Here is a 17,508-nt window from a genome sequence, read left to right on the forward strand (position 1 = left end):
TTTCAGAAATACAGAAAGTGGTAATTAGTTTGAAAATTTCATTGAAAGAAAAAAAGTCCACTTTATTAACAATGGTGAAGAGGCACATGCCTGCTTTCTCTTTTGCTCAGAAGCCCACAAACCCTCATATTTTCTTTCAAGACAGATCTCTTTTTTCTCTTTTTCTTTTGAGACAGGATCTGGCCCTGTCACTCAGGGTGGAGTGCAGTGGTGCGATCTCGACTCATTGAAGCCTCTGCCTCCGGTGCTCAAGCCATCTTCCAACCTCAGCCTCCCAAGAGTAGCTGGAACTACAGGTGCCCGCTACCATACCCAGCTAATTTTTTTTATTTTTTGTAGAGAAGGGGTCTCACTTTGTTGCCCAGGCTGGTTTCAAACTCCTGGCCTCAAGTGATCCACCCACATCAGCCTCCCAAAGTGCTGGGATTACGGGTGTGAGCCACCGTGCCGGGCCAGATCCCTTATTTTTCTAAACCATGAATACATGGAGTTTAAACGATGGAATTAGGTAAAATGTGATTTTACAGCAGGATAGGCACTCTTACAGAAGAAATATCTAAAATTCCAGGGAAATAAATAAAACGTTAGCATCTTTATGAAATAAGTTTGGTGTTGAATAGGAAAGAGAATAGTAATTTTTAAAATAAACTTTTATTTTGAAACAATTTTAGACTTACAAAAGAGTTGCAAAGATAATACAGAGTAATTTGTTTTGTAGCATCAATTTAAGTCTGCTCTGGTCTTCTTGATCTATTTTATCATTTTAGGATAATGAAAAATAAGTTCAGATAAAGGAGCTAGGCTGGGCATGGTGGCTCACACCTGTAATCCCAGCACTTTGGGAGGCAGAGGTGGGTGGATTGTTTGAGCCCAGGAATTTGAGATCAGCCTGGGCAACATAGCGAAAACCCATCTCTACAAAAAAATGCAAAAATTAGCCTGGTGTGGTGGTACATACCTGTGGTTCTAGCTACTCAGGAAGCTGAGGCAGAAGAATTGCCTGAACCCAAGAGATCAAGGCTGCAGTGAGCTGTGATTGTGCCACTGCACTCCAGCCTGGGTGACAGAGTGAGACTCTGTCTCAAAAACTAACAAACAAACAAACAAAACATACATACACATACACACAAACCCATCCAACTGAGGCTGGGCATGGTGGCTCATGCCTGTAATCCCAGTACTTTGGGAGGCCAAGGCAGGAAGATCGCTTGAGGCCAGGAGTTCGTGACCAGCTTGGGCAACATGGTGAAACCCCATCTCTACCAAAATAATACAAAAATTAGCCAGGCGTGGTAGCTCATGCCTGTGGTCCCAGCTACTCAGGAGGCTAAGGTGGGAAAATCACCCAAGCCCAGGAGGTCAAGGCTGCAGTGAGCTGTGATTGAGCCTGGGTGACAGAGCAAGACCCTGTCCCAAAAAAAAAAAAAAAAAAAAAAAAAAGAGAAGCTAGCTAAGTCTCCTCTTACTGATAGTTTGAAAGAGAACTTTAATTCGGAAAGTTTACTCTGTCATTAATTTCCATGGTGTTGTTTTTATACAGAAGTTTTTGAATATTATCAAGGCTTTAACAGTTCTTTATCATATAAGCAATCATCTTCTATAACAACTAAGCAACTTTTGAAACAGTTTTTTTGGTATAAAAGAATTTAATGCAAAATAACTGGAATGGGTTTTTCTTGGAGAAATAAAAAAAAGAAAAAGAGAAAAAAATATGGAATGGGATCCCCCCATTAGATGAAAGCTTATGTTATAGAAATTATTTTCTCTATATTAATAAAAATATGAAATAAAAATAATCTTAAGCATTCATATTTTCAAAATATAGTACAGTTGAGATTCTGTGTAATTTTATTTCAAATCCTGTTACATAAGACTTTTAGAATTCCCGATTACTCTTTGGGTAAAAATATGAAAAGCATAAGCAACAATCTATAAAAACCGGGCATATACATAGAGATTTTGTAGTCAAAACATTTTTTTAAAATTTATAATATGACACAATTTCAAACACACAACAAATAACAACATCCATGTTCCCACTACCCAGATTTTAAGAATGTTAACATATTGTCACATTTGCTTCAGAATTTTTTTAAAGAAATAAAACATTATAGAGACAGTTTTAGTCCTACCACTGGTTCGCGCAACACCACAGAACAGGGCCACTAAAGAGCCTGCCTCCTCTGGCAGCCAGGAAGGTGGAGAATCAGAAAGCCAACACCGCTGTGACCACTGCAATGGTTGGATCAGTTCTGTGCCAGATAGATCTCCACTGGCGAACAATGGATACCCATGCCCTGCCCTCGATGCTTGTGAAGCTGGTAACAGGACACTGGGAGGCTTTCTGGGGAGAACCCAGCACCTCATCACCGTGCTTACCAACAAAAACCACAGAAGCAGCAGAAGCGTGCTCTCCATTTCCTTCTGCCCTGCAAATCTCACACGAGGGCATCTGATTGTTCATCTCAGCAGAATGCTCGTGGGAATACTGGCAGCCAAAATAATAAAGATGCTATCTAATATGGTAACAACTTCTTTAAAGGGTCTTCAAAATCAGATTTCCATTTATATGTCAACAGTACAAATACTTCTAAATCTACATGGCCCTCTTTACCTTTTGATACATAATTGAATGTTACCTAATATGAGCTAAAAGTCATGTCTTTTTATCTGAATGCCTATAACATCAACCATCTGTGTCACCTGTCATACTACTTTGTTTTGTTGGTGACCTTGTCTGCCCTGTGCATGAGACTTGTTTTTCCAATTAAACAAATCTTGAATAGAGAAATCAAATCCTGCTTCCCTCTTTGGAGTCAGAGCACAGGCCTTCACATGTGGCAGCCAGCTGAATTGCTTATTGACTAAAACTCCATGGAGCTCCCTTCTTCCTTCTGTCTCAGATAAGAAATAGAGGCAGAGGAGAGAGAGCCCACTGGGATCTTCCCATAGTTCTAAAAGGCTTTCTGTCCCTGAAGGTTTGCCTTTGTAAAGAATGAAAATGGACTGTAAATGTATTCCTTTCTAGGGAACAGCCGCATCACCAGCCACCTAATAGAGCTGGCACTCCTGGGGAGTCCTTGGAGTACCCTGCAGAGCTGAGACCACAGGTTCCCCAGCCTCCGTCCCCAGCTGCTGTGCCTAGACCTCCTAGCAACCCTCCAGCCAGAGGAACTCTAAAAACAAGCAATTTGCCAGAAGAATTGCGTAAGTTGTTTGCAACATTGTTCTCTCCTTCTTCTTGTGAGGTCTTGTACTTTGTGATGGCTGGATGATCACTCGTCCCTAATCTCAGATTTTTTTTTTTTTTTGAGACGGAGTCTTGCGCTGTCGCCCACTCCTGTCGCCTAGGCTGGAGTGCAGTGGTGTGATCATGGCTAACTGCAGCCTCAACCTCCTGGGCTCAGGTGATTCTCCCACCTCAGCCTCCTGAATAGCTGGGGTTACAGGTGCACACCACCACACCCAGCTAATTTGCTTATACTTTTACTAGAGACGGGGTTTTGCCATGTTGCCCAGGCTGGTCTCGAACTGCTGGACTCAAGCGATCCACCCGCCTTGGCCTCCCAAAGTGCTAGGATTACAGGTGTGAGCTACTGTACCTGGCCTCATAACCTCAGCTATTTCTTATATACACAGTAAAATAAAATGTACTTTTTTTGCTTTTTGCTTAAAAAGTAACCAGCATTTTGTATGAATGTTTTTAGTGATTCTGACACCACTAGTAACGCTCAAAAACTGCTTACCTCTAGATTTCCTTAAGCACATACTCCAAAAACAAATAACCCCAATGCCTTTTCCCTCTTCTAAATGATGCTTTTGAGTGGACTTGTCCCTGGGTAAATTGATTGGATGTCCATGTGGTATTGGACAGGGACCCAGCGTCTCACCATAAGTTAGCAGCAGCCATCAAGAACGAGGTCATTTCCTGTAGGAATGAGCAATCTTGTTTGGAAAAAACCATCTCACATTCTCCATACTGCATCACAACCAAATGCAAAGTAAGCCTTTTATTTAAAGAAACATTCGACTAAGCGTAAGGTGATGATTCTTTTTCCACATTTTGCTGCCAGAACCAGAAATGTTGAAATATCACCAAAATGTTCTCATATTAAGGTCAATCAGGACAGTAATTTCCAGAAATCTTAAGAAAACAGCCACTATTTGTGAGATTATTATATGATGTGCTTGCTAGAGAAGCTTGGGTAATTCTGATATGCATTTTCCAAATCTGGGAACCTCTTTGAACCAAACCTGAAACAAAGCCTTTTGCATCTGCTAATTCCTTTTGGGGGATCTGTGCTGTTTAGTCATTGACAACTCTGAAAGATTTCTATGACAATGATTCATTGCTGTTTTCATTCAAAACATTTTATTTCTGAACATTTTCTTAAGATCGTAATCATTTTAATTTTGAGCATTTCTGGAGAACAGATGCTGCCCCGCATACGTTATAGTCCTGATATCAGTCTATAGATCATATATATCTTACCACAATCTATAAAGGAAGTCCTAAAATACGTAAGAATTGGGTGAATGTTAGGTGTTCAGAAGTAAATTGAGTGCCATCAATATATCTAGCTGCTTAAATGTATAATATGACCATTATACACACTTCCATTTGGAAGGTGTGTTTCAAAAAACCTCAGAGTAGATACAGATTCGTATTTTCTCTCCAGCTCCCCTTTCTTCTCCATCCTCTGCCCCAAGGGCTTCCTGAGATTTAACTGGTCCATTCCAGACTAAAAGCCAACACAGAGATTATTCAGCTTTCACATTAAAATGCTAGTCAGACAATTTCCCTAAGACTTTAGCCTGAGAAAACACTGGTTCATCCTGACTGGGTTAAGCTTGTCCGAACGGTACTGTCTGCTGCTCTAAGCTGACCCAGGGATGAGTGACGGAGTCTGTGATGTTGGACTGCCCAGAGGCAGTGTCTCTCCTCCAAGCTGCTGAAGTTTTGTTTTGTTTTGTTTTTTTTTTTTTTTTACTAACATTTCTGAGCTGTGCTTTGGTCTACTCCAAACTTCCTGGCCTTTCTCCAAAAGTGAGTGGATTGCGGGGAAGAAGGGAGCGGGGGAACCACTTTCTCACTCTCCTCCCACTTGCTCTTGTCAGAAGAGCGAGCTTTCAGGGCAGCGGAGAGCATCAGGAGATCAAAAGGAGACACTGCTGGGTGGCCCCTTAGCAAGTTTTAGCTTCTTTGCCTGCTGCGAGAGTATTCCTTGGGCACAGTGCCAAGTGTCTCTAAGAAACTAGGCGGTGCCTGATCTTAAGGACTCCGGGATTCTGGGTGGTAGATTTCTTGTTAACGCCTCGCGGTTTTTCAGAAGCCCCCTTAGGCTTGTCTGAGCCTGCCAGTGCTCTCCTCTGTCGCTCTGATTTCCATTCACGCTGAGCAGGCTGCACTCCCTTGGACAGACCCGCTGGCATTTTGGGCCTGAGGAGCTGTGCCCTGAGGACAGCAACCCATACAATGCAGGCATAAGCTCTTAGAGCACCCCCAGCCCAAGGTTTCCCCTTATTATTCCAGAAGGACAAAAGATATTACATAAAATTTAGAAGTTTGTTTAGAATAGAATAATTTGACCGGTTTCTAATAAATGTAAACATTTTCTCTTAGGGAAAGTCTTTATCACTTATTCGATGGACACAGCTATGGAGGTGGTGAAATTCGTGAACTTTTTGTTGGTAAATGGCTTCCAAACTGCAGTAAGTATTTTGTCCAAATAGATAACTGAACAGTTAGAGTGAGTACAATGGAGAGAAAAGCAGCAGAAGAAAAAGTGTAATAGCTTTTGGTGTTTTAAATGATATTATTTGATTTATGTGATTATGCATTGAATGCTTATAGATTTAGGTAATAATTATTTTCTAGATTTTAAACTATCTGAAGTCTCCAGCATTTTTTCCCTGTATGCTGTTTGAGTGACCCCACGTACCTGTGAACAGCAAGATCAGCGCTAATGCTGACCATATATGCAGCTAGCCCCTGGCCTGAAGGAAACGCCGGGCTCTTGCTGCACTTTGTACCTTTGTCCTTTCTCACCAATCATACCCACTTTGGTTGAGCTTCCCGTAATGCAGGAAGCTGCAGGCTTCACCATGGTCACCTGCTTATTTAACAAAGTCCTTTTGTTCTGCACTGGGTTATGAAGTTTGAAGTAGAACCCTACAGCCCGAATCCCCCACTGCACACAGCTGCTGTTTCCACACCTTGACACAGTGATGCTTCTGGATGGGCGATACTGGCCAGGTTTGGGGCTGGTCTAATCCAGTTCCAGGGGAGGCTGACCTAACCCAGCCCTGACCTAACCACTGTGATCCTGGTCCCAGAAATCTCAGGAAACAGACACTGCGCCTGTCGCCCTGTGGTCCCTTGACACAGTACAGCTTAAAGCCATGTAAATTTTTCTCTATGATAAATAAAATACCACATGATGCTACTCAGGGGACTGGCTTTCCTCAAACACTGAGATAACTTCTTTTCCTTTCCAGAGCCCTCTTCTAGGCCTCTTCTAGTGAATTCTAGAGAGTGGTGAAAAATGAACGGAAATATGAATATAAATGTCTATGGGTAAAGAGGGATACTTAGTAACTAAATATCCACTTTTAAAGTTATTTAGTATTGTTTAACAGGAGTTTTTATTTGAAGGTTTCTTTATTCTATAAGATAATTTTTTTTTTTTTTCTTTTTGAGACAGAGTCTCGAACTGTTGCCCGGGCTGGTGTGCAGTGGCGCAATCTTGGCTCACTGCAACCTCCGCCTCCCAGGTTCAGCCTCCCAAGTAGCTAGGATTACAGGTGCCCACTACCATGCCTAGTTAATCAAAAAAAATTTTTTTTTAATTTTTATTTTTAGTAGAGATGGGGTTTCACTATCTTGGCCAGGCTGATCTCAAACTCCTGACCTCATGATCTACCCGGCTCGGCCTCCCAAAGTGCTGGGAATACAGGTGTGAGCCACCACACTCGGCCAAGACAATTTTTTAAAACAATGAAAATGAAGGTTCTTTTTTTAAAAAAGCATACAACTTATACAATCCAACTCCATAATTATATAGAGACTAATATTTCCCTTACTCATTTCTGGTATAAGAAAGCACTGTAGTGGCCAGGTGTGGCTCATGCCTGTTATCCTAGCACTTTGGGAGGCCAAGGCGGGCAAATTGCCTGAGCTCAGGAGTTCGAGACGAGCCTAGGCAACATGGAGAAACCCCATCTCTACTAAAATACAAAATATGGCCAGGTGCAGTGGCTCACACCTGTAATACTAGCACTCTGTAAGGCTGAGGCAGGCAGATCACCTGAGGTCAGGAGTTCAAGACCAGCCTGGACAACATAGTGAACCCCTGTGTCTACAAAAAATACAAAAAAATTAGCCGAGTGTGGTGGCACACGCCTGTAGTCCCAGCTACTTGGGAGGCTGAGGCAGGAAAATTGCTTGAATCCTGGAGGTGAAGGTTGTAGTGAGCTGAGATCTTGTCACTGCATTCCAGCCTGGGTGACAACAAGGCTCTGTCTCAAAAAAAAAAAAAAAAAAAAAAAGCTGGCATGCTGGTGTGCACCTGTAGTCCCAGCTACTTGGGAGGCTGAGGCACAAGAATTCCTTGAATCTGGGCAGGTGGAAGTTGCAGTAAGCCGGGATCACACCACTGCACTCCAATCCAGCCTGGGTGATAGAGCAAGACTCTGTCTCCAAAAAAAATAGAAAAAAAGAAAGCACTGTGGCAACTGTGACATAAAATCAAATTACACTGGTGTGGTGGTGTGCGCCTGTAGTCCCAGCTACTTGGGAGGCAGAGGTGTGAGGATCACTTGAGTCCAGGAGTTGGAGGCCGGCCTGGGCCATATAGCAAGACCAGGTCTGTGATATAAATAAATAATAAGACATAAGGCCAACATTTCAGAAAAGATACTACTTTTTGTCATTTCCAAAGACACATACTGATTGCCCCTGGAGAAGAGCTTAGGTTTTGTTTGTTTGTTTATCTTAGCAACCAGGGGCTGCTTAGGCAGAATTTAAATCTGTCCCTGACCCTCATCTCTATGTAGACTTGTGGTAGAAATCACAGAGCCCAGTCCTGGACAGCTAAGTTATTATGGAGACATCCAGATCCCCTTAGTGGAAAGAAACACTTAATGAGTAATTTAAGGAGAGTATAATAAAGGGCCTATTACAAAGCTTTGGGTAGGTTTTAGAGAATCCAATTTTATTGGGGATAGTGCAGTATGCTGGCACTAGCAAAAGCAGGGAGTTGTTACTGCCCCTAGTTCTAAAGAGGCAAAGGAGGAATTCTCACTGGAACATGAAGAGGATGGCTATAGTAGTTTGCTAGGATTCCCATAAAGTACTACAGACTGGATGGCTTAAGCATAGAAATTTATTTTTGCACAGTTCTGGAGGCTGGAAGTCCAAGATCAAAGTTTCAGCAGGGTTGATTTCATCCTGAGGCATTTCTCCTTGACTGGTAGCTGGCTGTCTTCTCCTTCTGTCCTCACATGGTCTGTCCTCTGTGTGGACATATGTCTGTGTTCTAACCCTGGACACCAGTCCTACTGGATTAGGGCCCACACATATCACCTCTTTTTACCCTAATTACTTCTCTAAAGGTCCTATCTCCAAATACAGTCACATTCTGAGGTACTGGGAGATAGGGCTTCAACACAGGAATTTTGGGAGCACAATTCAGCCCCTAATAGTAGCTGTGTGGAGGAATGATCATGACAGGAGCTATGAACTTTGGGAGAGACTTGGAGAAACAAATGGAAGATATCCAGCTCATTGCACTACCCAGGATGTCCACCTCAGTAGCTGGGAATAATTTAGAGTGCTTGAATAATAACAATAATCACCATTTTTTATTTATTTAATTTTTTGAGACGGGGTCTTGCTCTGTCACCCAGGCTGGGGTGCAGTGGCATGATCTCAGCTCACTGCAACCTCTGCCTCCCAGGCTCAAGCAATTCTTCTGCCCCAGCCTCCTGCGTAAGTGGGATTACAGGCGCCTGCCACCAAGCTCAGCTAATTTTTTTTTTTTTTGTATTTTTAGTAGAGACAGGGTTTCACCATATTGGCCAGGCTGGTCTCATACTCCTAACCTCAAGTGATCTGCCCGCCTCAGCCTCCCAAAGTACTGGGATTACAGGCGTGAGCCATCATGCCCGGCCAATTATCACCATTTATTGAGTGCTCATTTCCTGCCTGGCATTATGATAGGCCTTTTCCATGTTAACTCATTTAAGTCCTCACAACCACCCTAGGAAGTCAGTTTATTAACCACATATTACAAGTGAAGATAAAATTTAGCGAGTTCTAGTAACATTTCCAAAGTCATGCAAGTGGGAAGTGGCAAAGCCAAGATAGAACCCAAGCTGTCCATTTCTTCTCAACCCTAACACTATATTGCTTCTCTCCCATATAATATCAATGGATTAGCGACACAGTCACAGAAAGCTACAAGAGCGTTCTCAAGAGTAGTCACTGGCCATCACACATTTGAAAACAGGAGTCATCTAAACCAAAATAACAGCCATTCCATTTTTCATGTAAAGACACATATTCTGAACTCTGTACTCTACGTATGTGATAGTTTGGCGTACACAGGGCATGGTCTCTTTCCGTAGGAAGCTTAGCATCAGGTTGAAAAGACACAGCAGACATAAATGAAATATGTCCTGAATAAAAGAATGTTATCATATGTGTTAATTGTCCAGTATCATTAGTGGTCACAATGGGGTAGAGTTAGGTAAAGTGAGGAAGAGGAGGAGATTGGCGTGTGGGAAGGATTCACAGAGCAGGGGGGCTTGTGCTCTGCTTTTAGGATACAGGGGACACCAATGTGGGGAGTAAAGTAGACAGGATATGTGGGGAAGAGAGAGGCGAGGCTGGATCATGGATGGCACAGAAAGCCTGTTGAAGGGCTGGGACTTGACTTGATCAGTCCTAAACAGTGGAGTGACATTTATTTTTTATTTTTTATTTTTGAGACAGGGTCTTGTTCTTTTGCTCAGGCTGGAATGCAGTGGCATGGCCACAGCTCACTGCAGCCTCTACCTCCCATGCTTAACCCATCTTCCTGCCTCACCCTCCCGGGTAGCTGGGACTACAGGTTCATGTCACCATGTCTGGCTAATTTTTTGTATTTTTTGTAGAGATGGAGTCTCACCATATTTCCCAGGCTGGTCTCGAACTCTAGGGTTCAAGTGATCTGCCTGCCACAGCCTCCCAAGTGCTGGGAATACAGGCATGAGCCACCGTGCCTGGCCTGGAGTGACATTTAGGACAAGTAATCTGGGAGCAGTGCAGCTGAATCACATAACCCCTCCCCAGGGACACTCTCCCTGAGTCACCCATTCCAGTATATGATCCTTCTTCCCATCAAGAGCACCTCGTGAATACACACATGCACGCGCACACACACACACACACACACACACACACACACACACACGGCAGTATAAGCCTGAGCCCAAGAAGGGCCTTCTTATTTGGTTTCTTATAAAATAAAAAAGAACTGATCTTTCTCCTTTTAAAATATCCCTTCAAAAACTTGAACACTGATAGTAAATATCAGTCTTTTCAAGGCCTAAGAGTTCTACTTCTGACTTTCATCATAAACTTCTTCCCTACCATTTCAGTAATTGTTTTTGTGACTGTTCCCTGGCTCTGCTCCAAGTTTCATACAATCCTTTTGAAACATATAGATCGAAACTGGACATAATACCATAATAATGACCTCACTAATGCAAGTAAAGCACCACAATTGTATCTCAGTTACTTGTATGCCACACATCCATTAAAATGTTCCAGAATTATGTTTGCCTTTCAAATTTCTAAATTATAGATGTATAATGTATGTATATTGCTGGCTTATATCCAACTTAGTGGTATACTGTGTCACTCAGATTTTTAAAAACCTGATTATTATGTAGCCATAGATATATTTTGATGTGTATCAGAATATCCTAATTATGGACATAATATTAACTACTTAAATGCCTACTAATGTTGAAATAGGGAATATTTTCAGAAAATTATATTTTGTTTTTTAGACCTATGTGCTCCTCCTTGCAAAAAGCATTCGTTAAGTTTTGGAGCTTGAAATGTATCTAGTATCGTGTTTTCTTCTGCTCTGCATCTTGAGAGAACCTCTCAGTAAGGGCCAGCTCCCTCATCTTTTTCTTGCAGATTGACATATTTGAGGATAGAATCCGAGGCATTGATATCATTAAATGGATGGAGCGCTACCTTAGGGATGTAAGTACATTCCAAAAATCAGAGGTTGTTTTCTGGTGAGAAAACAATGAGCTTACGAAGTTGTTTTATGAAAGAAACCCTGGCATACCCACCTAAGTCTGAAGCTGAGAAAGCCCCAACAAAGCCTCCCTTGTTGGAAGCTGTGCAAAGACTTGGAAAGGAAGGATGGGGTCGCCCTCTTGGACATGCACAGGCAGGAAATAACGGTCAAACCAGACACAGGTGGTTGATAACAATCAGAGGAAACAATCTTTTGACGAGAATAGGAAAGAAGGAAATGAAGGCGGAGAGTGGGGAGAGAGCAGCAGAATTCAATTTAATCTGAGGCCACCCCAAGTGTTTTGTAGAACTGGGCGGAAGAGGTTTCCCAGGCAGCCTCGCAGGCTGCACAGCACACCACCCCCGAGGTGCCCACGCGCAGCGCCGTGATTTGTTCTCCACTGACAGCATCTATACCGGCCACTGGGACACGTTGTGCTTTAACAAGATCGAAATTGATTGCTGCCAGCATGTCCGTGTCGGCTGCTTCTTTCGGAGGGAGCTGGTGGGGGACGGGAGTCTCAGCAGGCTGGGGTTTTGCACTTTTCCTTTTGTCTGCAGCCTGACGTTTGCTTTGTGCTGAAGGGTCTGTTCCTACCGACTGTGCTAATGTGTACACGCAGAAGACAGGGCAGTCAAGAGTGCAGTGACTGGCAGCTCAGAACCAGCTGGGGGGAGGAAGGGTGCTTCTCACCGTTGGTGTCGCAGTGCCTTTTTGCCACGACGCAGACTCCCTCAGTGATTCGGGCTCTCATTAGAGGTTCATTAATGATGGTTGTGGACAATGGTAGGCAAAAGCACATCTCTTTGGGAGAGCCCCTCTCTGAACCATTTGCTCTGCATGTTCGAGGTGGGGCTGGGCTGGAGACGGAGGGAGAAGCAGAGACAAGAGTCTGCGTGAGTGGGGGCCAGTGCTTCTCTTTCTATGGAGGATGAGCCTGGCCCTCTGTCCCCAGTGTGTCAGAGAATGCCCACAGTCCTGCTGGTCAGTTTCCAGCCCGCCTTCACCAAACAGACCACACTTTACACTTCCATAAACATGCCTTTCTCCCTCTCATTAACAGAAGACCGTGATGATAATCGTAGCAATCAGCCCCAAATACAAACAGGATGTGGAAGGCGCTGAGTCGCAGCTGGACGAGGATGAGCATGGCTTACATACTAAGTACATTCATCGAATGGTGAGTGGGGAGGAGATCACAGCACCTCACTGTCCCCTGCAGATACCTTGTCCAGGGAAGTCCCATTCTTCCCCAGAGACCAACTGAAGGCAGCATGATGCTGGGTGAAGAGCACCAGGCCTGCAGTGTCAGGAGAGGGGCTGTTGTTTCTCACTCCATCTACCTCAGGGACTGTGGGCAAGGCACTGCACCTCTGGGACTCAGTTGTTCCTATCAGTTGCAAGGGGAGAGCAATCTGTGATCTCTAGGATCCAAGATTCTGGAAAGACGTGCTCTGCTGGCTTAGCTGTTTACCAGCAACTATGAAGTCCTAGGAGGCGGGAGACAGGGCAGTGAGGAGGGCTGGCTCCTGCAGCTGTATCATGTTCTGTGCCCTACCTTTTCAGAAAGGCAGGTGGCGTAGTGAAAGGGACACCTGCTGTTGCATCACGTGGGCCTGGTTAAAGTTGGCTTCCTCACGTACAGGCTGTGTGATCATGGCTCCACTGCTTAAACTCTTTGTGCCTCAACGTCCCTATTCACAAAATGGGTTGCTAAAACTTACAGGGTTGTCGTGAAGATGAAATGAAATCATGTTTTCAAAATATCTGGTGCATATCAGATGCTCAAACAAGGGAAGGGAGTGTTCTTAGCTCATGACAGGTGGGGAACTATGGGGCCTGGTTATACTCAAATCATTGGGAGACATTGATGATATTCAACTTGCTCAGCATGGGATCAAACTAGAACATTTGACGGAAACAATCACCCAGCTTTGGAACTGGCTGTCTTATGGGCTGCCACTCCTCCTGCTCCCCGTGATCATAGACGCTGTGAAGACAGTTTCTGCTTGACTGGGATACATTGCTACACTTGTGATTTTCAGGCTGTCCTGTGGAGTTCCCAATGGGTGTCCATACGTGCTGGAGGAGGGGCTGGGTCTGTGCCTCCCACCCCCACCTCAGCCAGAGCTGGTTCGTACTTCTCAGGCTTGTTAGTTGACCGAGGATTCTGAGATTTTAAAAGGCTTGGAAAATCACTGGACTAGAACTGATAAGCTCCATTTCAGCTCTAACACTCCATGAGGCGGAAGGCACCTGGAATGGGCATAGAGTGTCACTAAGACAGGAAGATGGGGAGGACACAGTCGGGCTGTCTCGGGGCACACAGCTTTATCTCAGGGGAAGCAGACATAGGTCCCAGGTCTGTCCTGTGGGTCAGCAGCGTGGGAAAGGAGCAGGGTGGGTGTTCCCATCTGAGTTTTCACGGTCTCTGTCTCCCTTTCCACCAAGTGCAGACCACTCATGTGAGCTCATACCCAAGCCGAAGGAAGAGCCGAGGCAAGGGGACGGGGTTAAAAAATGAGGCCAGGGAGTCAGGAGATAAGGCTCCCTCCTCTTCTGGTCTCAGCCAGTCTCGCAGCCCTTGTACAGTGCTCCAGAAAGGTATCATTTCTGGGAGTAAACTGCCTTAAAAGGTCATGGCTGGCTCTGGGTGCTGCCGGCCCCTGGTTGTCTGATGCACGACTGCATGGCCTCAAAGCGCCCGATGTCCTGTCTGCATCTCTAGCAACCTGCCAGTCCCAGAAGCTGACAGCTGGTGCGTGGGAAGGGCTCGAGGCCTCAGCCAGTTCCTAAGGAAACCTGTCTAGCTCTGTGGGTGTGTGGTGTAGCCAGGCAGTAATACACAGCGTGGCCTCAGAGCTTGTCTGACTGTACCAACTGGAACCAGACTGTCTCCAAACTTGGTTTCTTGGGCCACAATGTCTTGGGCCCTTACTCATCACAGAAGGGGTCGAAGAGGTCAGATACAGAAGTGCCTTCCTGCCTGCCTGGCTGACTTCCTGGACCCCTCTAGGCAACAGAAAACCCTGGAACAATAAGAACTTGGCCATGACAGAGGTAGTGCAGAGGTACTGATGAGTAACTGCATCATAGAGTGAATTAGTTTACAGAAACTCAGTATCTGGAAGGATGAGAGAAAATAAAAATGCACTGCTGCTGGCTGGCCCCTCCACAGGCTGGGCAGCCTAGTGCACAAGCCAAACTTCACAGTATACGGAGTCCTTCACAGTATACGGAGTCCTAGAAGTCAGACAAAACTCAGCGCTTCACTTGTAACTAACTTATGTACTCCATCCCCTTCCTTTCATGTGTACTTGGTGCTGGAGTGGTGGGTGCTTCTAGCTGCACAGTACTTGGGTCATTTTAAAATATGTTCTTGGTGTTATCTTCTGGTTTTTGGAGAGAGGTGATTCCGAGAACACACCCTGTGGAGGATTTGTGTGTGTTGTGTGATCGTGTATGTGTGTTTGTGTATGCGAGTATGTGAGAGTGTGTGTTTATGAGGGGTTTCTATGGTGATTTCAATAACGGCCATCACCACTGTCACTTTCTTCTCTGTTCTGTTATTTCCATGCACAATGAAAACTTCTCAGTTACAAAAATGAATTGGAAGATGAAATGGTTGGAAATACATAATTCCTCGTCTCCTTCTCATCAGATGACCAAAAGCTTTGTGCTGGTCACAGGATTTGGAAGACTCTAACTCCTATTGAAAATTCTGATTTTTTGAGAGAGCTCTTGGTAGCTAAATCCTCTTGGGCTACCGCAGTGTCAGAGCATATTGGAACTGGTGTGAGGAACCTAAAGCCTGGCAGACGGAGCTCTTCACAGTTGACAGCCCCTCTCTGCCAAGCCCATCTTGTGCTCCAGCCACAGTGCATTAGTAGCTGGTCCCAACCACATCAACACACTTTCACACCTCCAGACATTTGCTCATGCTGTTGCTTCTGCTATGAAGGTCCTTCTCCTTGCCTCTATTCTCCCTACTTGACCAAAATATTTTCTTTCAGTGCCCAAATGAACCCTCTTTTGTAATTGTCCTTCCAGTCTCCGATGTAGAATGGATGGCCCCCACTCTGGGCTTCTGGAGCAGTTGTTCATACTTTTCACCCTGCACTTTGGTTGGTAATTTCCCTTTCTGCCTGCCCACTAGACTGCTGGCTTTGTGAAGATAGGGACTGTATCTGTGGTGTTCTGCTAAGCTGGCTCTCCTGATTTATAGCACTCACCTACTTCCATGGTATAAATACTCTCCAATACCATCGCCAGTTTCAAGCTATCAGTGTAAAGTCACTGAACACAGAATTAGGAAGAGATGCACACAACCAGCTTTTGTGAGCTGCTGCAAGCCAGTTCCAGCATACCCTGGAGGTGTATCCTAATCCTTCAAACCCAAAGTCGGACATAGAATGTGACTTCTAATAGGCCGCCAATAATCGACTGATGAGTGAATGGAATAGATGTGTAATGGGGAGGCCTTAAAATGCTAAGTGTGTGGCACTCAAGTATGGAATCAGAAGAAAAATGCCATGGGACGTGCGTGATTATGGGTACCATTAACTCCTCACCCTCATTCCTGAAATTAAACCTTCACATTTGTTTGGTTTCAGATGCAGATTGAGTTCATAAAACAAGGAAGCATGAATTTCAGATTCATCCCTGTGCTCTTCCCAAATGCTAAGAAGGTAAACAAACAAAGAAACAAAATCCTCATAATTCAATCTTTGGTTTTCTTTGCCATCTGGGATTTTAAGTGGAAAACATTGTCCATTGTTTTTTTCTTTCTTTTCTTTTTTCTCTTTTTGATATGGAGTCTCGATGTGTTGCCCAGCCTGGAGTGCAATGGCACGACCTTGGCTCACTGCAACCTCTGCCTCCTGGGTTCAAGTGATTCTCCTTCTTCAGCTTCCCAAGTAGCTGGGATTACAGGTCCCCGCCATCACGCCTGGCTAATTTTTGTATTTTTAGTAGAGATGGGGTTTCACCATGTTAGCCAGGCTGGTCTTGAACTCCTGACCTCAGGTGATCTGCCTGCCTCAGCCTCCCAAAGTGCTGGGATTACAGGCGTGAAACACCTTGTCTGCCGTCGATTCTTTATCAATCCTTAAAGATAACAATGTTACCAGAAAGCTCAACAAGTTGTACCACTCAGTTTAGCAGCATGAATCTGAAAGGTTTTAAAGCTATCTGATAGGATCACTGCTGTCCTAATTGTTCAAAGAACCACTGCACACAAAGTTTCTGTTTTAACTCGAGAGAAAAAGAGAAGGTTCATGTGATACTTCTTATCTCTTGTACATCAAAGTTCAGATGTGTATGGTTTTTGCTGGCTGTTCCAGGGAGGCATTTCACTGCACATAATTCAGCTCTCAAAGCTAATGATTACAGGAATTAAATCTACAGTTACCAGAGTGAACTTTGCTATGATTCATATGAGGCTTTTCACACCAGAAGGGTCTGCCAGTAAGTTTGGAGAATGGGGGCAAAACCATCTGAGGCCACATTCCAGGTTTGGGAAAGGGAAGGTGGCGGTGGAGTAAACATGCTGAGAATCAGACCACAGCACCCTCAACTCAGACCCTGTTTCACCCTGGAGGGATCCTCAGATATCAAGACTGCACTGAGACCTCTGCCCTGGATGAGGGAGGCTCCAGTTTATGGGAATGGGACACTCAGGCTGTATGATGCACAGTCTGTACAATGGCACACCTTTCTATCCTCCCTGCGCTGCCTTTGCCCAGAGTTTCACTGCTCTCACTTACCTTTGAGTCTCCTTACTGGTCTCATCTCCACTTTGACCTTGTGCTAGCCATCCTCTGCTCTGCCATCAAAGACGAACATCCAAAATGTAGGTCTGATCTGTTTCTTGGTAGCTTAAAAATTGTGTGCTGTTTTCCCATTGACTACAAGATCATATCCACCTTTCTTAGCATGAGCTATGAGACCTCTCAGAAGAGGACTGTGTCCCCTTGCGTAGATCTCTCTCATCATTCTCTGTACATGCTCTGTGCTCTGGTCACCCTGGACCACTTCAGCGTGCTCTCACACATGCTGTGTTCTTTTGTATCTCTGTGCCTTTGCCTTTTCTGTTCCATCTGCTTGCGATGCCCTTCCCTAACTCGCCTGCCTAGTGAACTCTTACTTACCCTTATATCACCCAATCTCTCTAGCCTCCCCAACACCTCTTTTGCTTGTTTGTTTGTTT

General features: G+C 44.5%; 2 protein-coding genes across 6 annotated transcripts in view; one reads left to right on the forward strand and one right to left on the reverse strand.

Annotated features, from left to right (window-relative positions):
- Positions 1-17,508, forward strand: part of TRAF3IP2 (TRAF3 interacting protein 2) — a 47,388-nt gene that overhangs the window by 27,352 nt on the left and 2,528 nt on the right. The window contains exons 4-8 of one of the 3 annotated variants that reach the window (XM_050789050.1): positions 3,029-3,207; positions 5,624-5,712; positions 11,192-11,260; positions 12,364-12,480; positions 15,914-15,988. In XM_050789050.1, the coding sequence (XP_050645007.1) occupies positions 3,029-3,207; positions 5,624-5,712; positions 11,192-11,260; positions 12,364-12,480; positions 15,914-15,988 (529 nt within the window). The other 2 variants (XM_050789052.1, XM_050789051.1) reach the window with 2 other exon arrangements.
- The window catches only part of LOC126953607 (uncharacterized PE-PGRS family protein PE_PGRS54-like), a 121,035-nt gene that overhangs the window by 23,418 nt on the left and 80,109 nt on the right, over positions 1-17,508 (reverse strand). The window lies entirely within an intron of this gene.

Source organism: Macaca thibetana, chromosome 4 (assembly GCF_024542745.1).
Source record: "Macaca thibetana thibetana isolate TM-01 chromosome 4, ASM2454274v1, whole genome shotgun sequence".
In the NCBI taxonomy this organism is placed as follows: Eukaryota; Metazoa; Chordata; class Mammalia; order Primates; family Cercopithecidae; genus Macaca; species Macaca thibetana.